We start from the raw sequence: 4,700 nt of genomic DNA, 5'->3' as shown, positions 1-4,700 counted from the left end.
TGTCTCAAATGATGTTCCCATTTAGAATGTTTCATAGCGACTTAACTTCAAACTTGATTGTTTAAAAAGCACATAGCCAACAGCTTTTTCGACAAGGACGGAATGAAGCCAAATTTCTAAGAATCAACACTCTGCTACGGTTCTTTTTAGACTCGGCCATGTGCAAGATTTATTTTACGTGGACACAAATAAGATATTTAAAATAAGATATCCAAATTTAAAGATTAAACAAAAATCATTCGAATTACAGGGTAAAAATTTCAAGGATTAAACCAAAGTACAATTATATGTGTGTAGGATATAATCCCATTGATGACCAAGAATGTGAAATGAAATTTGAAGTCTCGACCTGCCTAAATATGTTCCACTATCGTAGACCCCCATTTACATCTCATAGACCCCCAATTTATTTGTTCACTTTCGTAGAGCCATTGAAAGTCGTCGTAGACCCTTGGGGGGTCTATATAGACAACTTTGGGAATCACTGATTTAGAAGATAAAACACAAAAGGTCGCGATAGACTGCTCACCCCAGCCCTCCACCATGTGGTCTCTCTGAACAAAGATATACGGGCAGATATAAAGATTTTCAGGGCGAAACATGGAAATTAATTGTTTCTCATAAAACTTGTGATCCACGGTCACACCTTTTATTATTGGAGAGTTTTGCCGGTGACTTGAATGTAGATCGATCGTCGCGCTATCTGTTCCGAGGTGAGGCTGGCTCAGCCAAGTGTATCCTTCTGGTGTCAAGTTGATTTATTCACACTTTTGTTTCCCCGAGAGTCAACATATTGAACACACATTACAAGTTGTCTATATAAAGTAGAGATGTTCATCTCGCCATTTACATTTCATTTTGGATTATTTGGTGAAACATCTTACTTATATCGCCACGTACATTTCATTTTGGATTATTTGGTGAAACATCTTACTTATATCGCCACGTACATTTCGCTTTGGATTATTTGTTGAAACATCTTACTAATATTCTTGCTTGCATATCGCTTTGGATTATTTGATGAAACATCTTACTAGTCTATCAGCTGATATTAAAGAGGTGAGCTATGGAAGTTTTAAAAAGTTTTAGATTAATTTGTCTACGAGTCTATGAACTTGCTAAAACATTTTATATACGACGATGAATGTGATTTTAGTTAAATATTAGAATCTATTGCCGATATTGTTTAATAAATCTACTTTATATTTTAAATAATTTAAAAAATAATCTATTGCCGATATTGTTTAATAAATCTACTTTATATTTTAAATAATTTAAAAAATAATCTATTGCCGATATTGTTTAATAAATCTACTTTATATTTTAAATAATTTAAAAAATAATCTATTGTCGAAATTGTTTAATAAATCTAGTTTATATTTTAAATAATTTAAAAAATAATCTATTGTCGAAATTGTTTAATAAATCTAGTTTATATTTTAATTAATTAATAAAAGAATCTATTGCCGATATTTGTTAATAAATCTAGTTTATATTTTAATTAATTAATAGAAGAATCTATTGCCGATATTTGTTAATAAATCTAGTTTATATTTTAATTAATTAATAAAAGAATCTATTGCCGATATTTGTTAATAAATCTAGTTTATATTTTAATTAATTAATAGAAGAATCTATTGCCGATATTTGTTAATAAATTTAGTTTATATTTAATTAATTAATAAAAGAATCTATTGCCGATATTTGTTAATAAATTTAGTTTATATTTAATTTATTAATTAAAGAATCTATAGCCGATATTTCTAACAAATCCAGTTTATATTTTAAATTAATTAATACACATATTCATTTTGTGCTCACTATGAGCAGTATTAAATTGTCGATTTTATAGATTAAAATGTTTTATTCTGTGAGGAATTTCACTTCATATTTTTTTCCTTCAAGTTTGTTCCAAAATGAGCATCATTACACTTCTGGTGATTTGTTTACTGGGCGCTGTGGGGCTGGCCATTCTCTCCATTTACGCCTGCATGAAATACTGCCAATGTCAAAACCCAATCTGGCATTACTGTCCATGTTACACAAGGCCTAGAAGAGTAAGTCCTTTGAAATATTCTTTAGTTAAACTAACAATAGTATGTAATTCAAAACTGTTATCTTCAATGGATTTAGTCAGGTTTATTTTAATTTAAATTGTTTTTTATACATATTTTTTTCCGTTTTTTTTTAAAGCTCTCACTATCCTGAATGTTCAGCTCTTACTCCTAACCTAAGCACAAGTCACTTAGTATAGGATGAAACTTAAACAGAACACACAATAAGTTTCGTAATATTTATTTATCCACTTGTCAAGTCTCACATTGAAGTAGACACTACCAATACCATAATGTTCATTCAGTCATTCTATTCAGTTCTCACAATTTCTTAGAAGTAAAACTTTTGTTTGCAGCTAAAATGTATTTTTTTTTTAATCTCAGTTATTTTATTGTTTTATTTGTGTATAGATTTGTCTATACATTCAACAGTCAATTGATCCAGAGGACACGACTAGCTGAATGTCCCACTAAAATGTATTGAACTCATTACAAAGATTCCTTTGAGTCCTACAGACAAAAAAGACGTACAACATCGCCACACACGCTCTCTTGACTAGATGAATAAACTTTCTATTATATGCCATGCAAGTCGTCTACATAGTTAAATCAGAGAAGCTAACATTCAAATGTTTGGTCAGAATTAAATCTAGCTCAATACATAGTTAAATCAGAGAAGCTAACATTCAAATGTTTGGTCAGAATTAAATCTAGCTCAATAACGCGACAGTATTTTTTTCTAAATGTCTAACCAATTGTAATAGTCATAGTAAAAAAAACAACAACTATTAAATAAATAAATAAATAGATACATAAATAAATGCATAAATTAATAGATATATGAAATATTAAATAAAAAGATATATTGATAAATAAATAAAACTTAAAAATAGTTTGGTGAAGAATTTTGCCTGTGTTCTTTTAAAGCCTAGTAGTCTAGAATGTGACCTTCACTATAAAATACAAGCTAATTTGGAGTGTCTGCATTCTACACTCTTATGTTAATAGTCTTCGTTTCATTCCATGACTGACCTGGTCATATACATTCCTTGTGTTTTCTATTTCCTTTTGTCTAGGTCCCGAGACTGAGATACAGGTTCAGAGGCAGCCAAAACAATGGCACACAATGTCCTCATGGAATGTTCGATAGAAGAGATTGCAGAGAATGTACTCGCATTATTCAGCATCAACTGGCGCCAATTTTCCCGCCGCCCCTACTAGAGATACCTCATTACCGGCGCCCTGTTATTGTACCCGAAGACATCCGCTGGCGGGAGCAGCACCAACGTGAGGAATGGGGCGACCTGCACAACGTTTTGCCCCAGAGTACGCCACTCACCCGTGGCGTTCAAGAAAGTCAACCTGTACATGAATCTTCATTTAGACCTAGTTTCGCTCTTGAGACCAGTGACCAGGATAACCATGTCTTATTCACACCTCTGTCGTATCGAGAAGATTATGGTGAAGATTATAGTGAAGATGATGGAGAAGATAATGGTGAAGATTATGGAGAAGATTATGGAGAAGATTATGGAGAAGATGATGATGTTTCTCTCAACGATATCAATGTAAAGATTAAATACAATCGCCCCCCTGAGTCTTAACATTCTATTCTGAATAGGAGAACCAAAGCTTCCACTGGATACTTCCACTTCACTCTACCACTTTATAATATCACTTGATTTACATTTCATTCTACCACTTTATAGTATCACTTGATTTGTTCACTTCATTCTACCACTTTATAGTATCACTTGATTTGTTCACTTCATTCTACCACTTTATAGTATCACTTGATTTGTACACTTCATTTTACCACTTTATAGTATCACTTGATTTACATTTCATTCTACCACTTTATAGTATCACTTGATTTACATTTCATTCTACCACTTTATAGTATCACTTGATTTACATTTCATTCTACCACTTTATAGTATCACTTGATTTGTACACTTCATTCTACCACTTTATAGTATCACTTGATTTACATTTCATTCTACCACTTTATAGTATCACTTGATTTGTACACTTCATTCTACCACTTTATAGTATCACTTGATTTACATTTCATTCTACCACTTTATAGTATCACTTGATTTGTACACTTCATTCTACCACTTTATAGTATCACTTGATTTACATTTCATTCTACCACTTTATAGTATCACTTGATTTACATTTCATTCTACCATTTTATAGTATCACTTGATTTGTCCATTTCATTCTACCACTTTATAGTATCACTTGATTTACATTTCATTGTACCACTTTATAGTATCACTTGATTTGTACACTTCATTGTACCACTTTATAGTATCACTTGATTTGTACACTTCATTCTACCACTTTATAGTATCACTTGATTTACATTTCATTCTACCACTTTATAGTATCACTTGATTTGTACACTTCATTCTACCACTTTATAGTATCACTTGATTTACATTTCATTCTACCACTTTATAGTATCACTTGATTTACATTTCATTCTACCATTTTATAGTATCACTTGATTTGTCCATTTCATTCTACCACTTTATAGTATCACTTGATTTACATTTCATTGTACCACTTTATAGTATCACTTGATTTGTACACTTCATTGTACCACTTTATAGTATCACTTGATTTGTACACTTCATT

At 31.1% G+C, this 4,700-nt stretch overlaps 1 protein-coding gene across 2 annotated transcripts; it reads left to right on the top strand.

The window, feature by feature from the left end:
* Positions 1-5: 5 nt before the first annotated feature.
* On the top strand, positions 6-4,236 carry LOC106060738 (uncharacterized). 2 transcript variants are annotated; one of them, XM_056004885.1, is made up of 3 exons: positions 6-1,059; positions 1,906-2,057; positions 3,131-4,236. In XM_056004885.1, the coding sequence occupies exons 2-3, from the start codon at positions 1,917-1,919 to the stop codon at positions 3,656-3,658; spliced, it is 669 nt and encodes a 222-aa protein (XP_055860860.1). In that variant the 5' UTR covers positions 6-1,059; positions 1,906-1,916; the 3' UTR covers positions 3,659-4,236. The 2 variants fall into 2 exon arrangements, with proteins under 2 accessions (XP_055860860.1, XP_055860859.1); XM_056004884.1 differs by lacking the exon at positions 6-1,059 and having other exon boundaries at positions 1,434-2,057.
* Positions 4,237-4,700: the final 464 nt, after the last annotated feature.

This window comes from Biomphalaria glabrata, chromosome 11, assembly GCF_947242115.1.
Source record: "Biomphalaria glabrata chromosome 11, xgBioGlab47.1, whole genome shotgun sequence".
NCBI lineage: Eukaryota > Metazoa > Mollusca > Gastropoda > Planorbidae > Biomphalaria > Biomphalaria glabrata.
Note: the sequence above shows the minus strand (reverse complement) of the source record. Positions and strands in the feature narration are given on the sequence as shown.

Bases quoted from the DNA above. Each gene is read 5' to 3' on its own strand.
- LOC106060738 (XM_056004885.1), top strand. From the start codon at position 1,917: ATGAGCATCATTACACTTCTGGTGATTTGTTTACTGGGCGCTGTGGGG. The intron at 2,058-3,130 runs GTAAGTCCTTTG...CCTTTTGTCTAG, and splicing joins GTTACACAAGGCCTAGAAGA to GTCCCGAGACTGAGATACAG.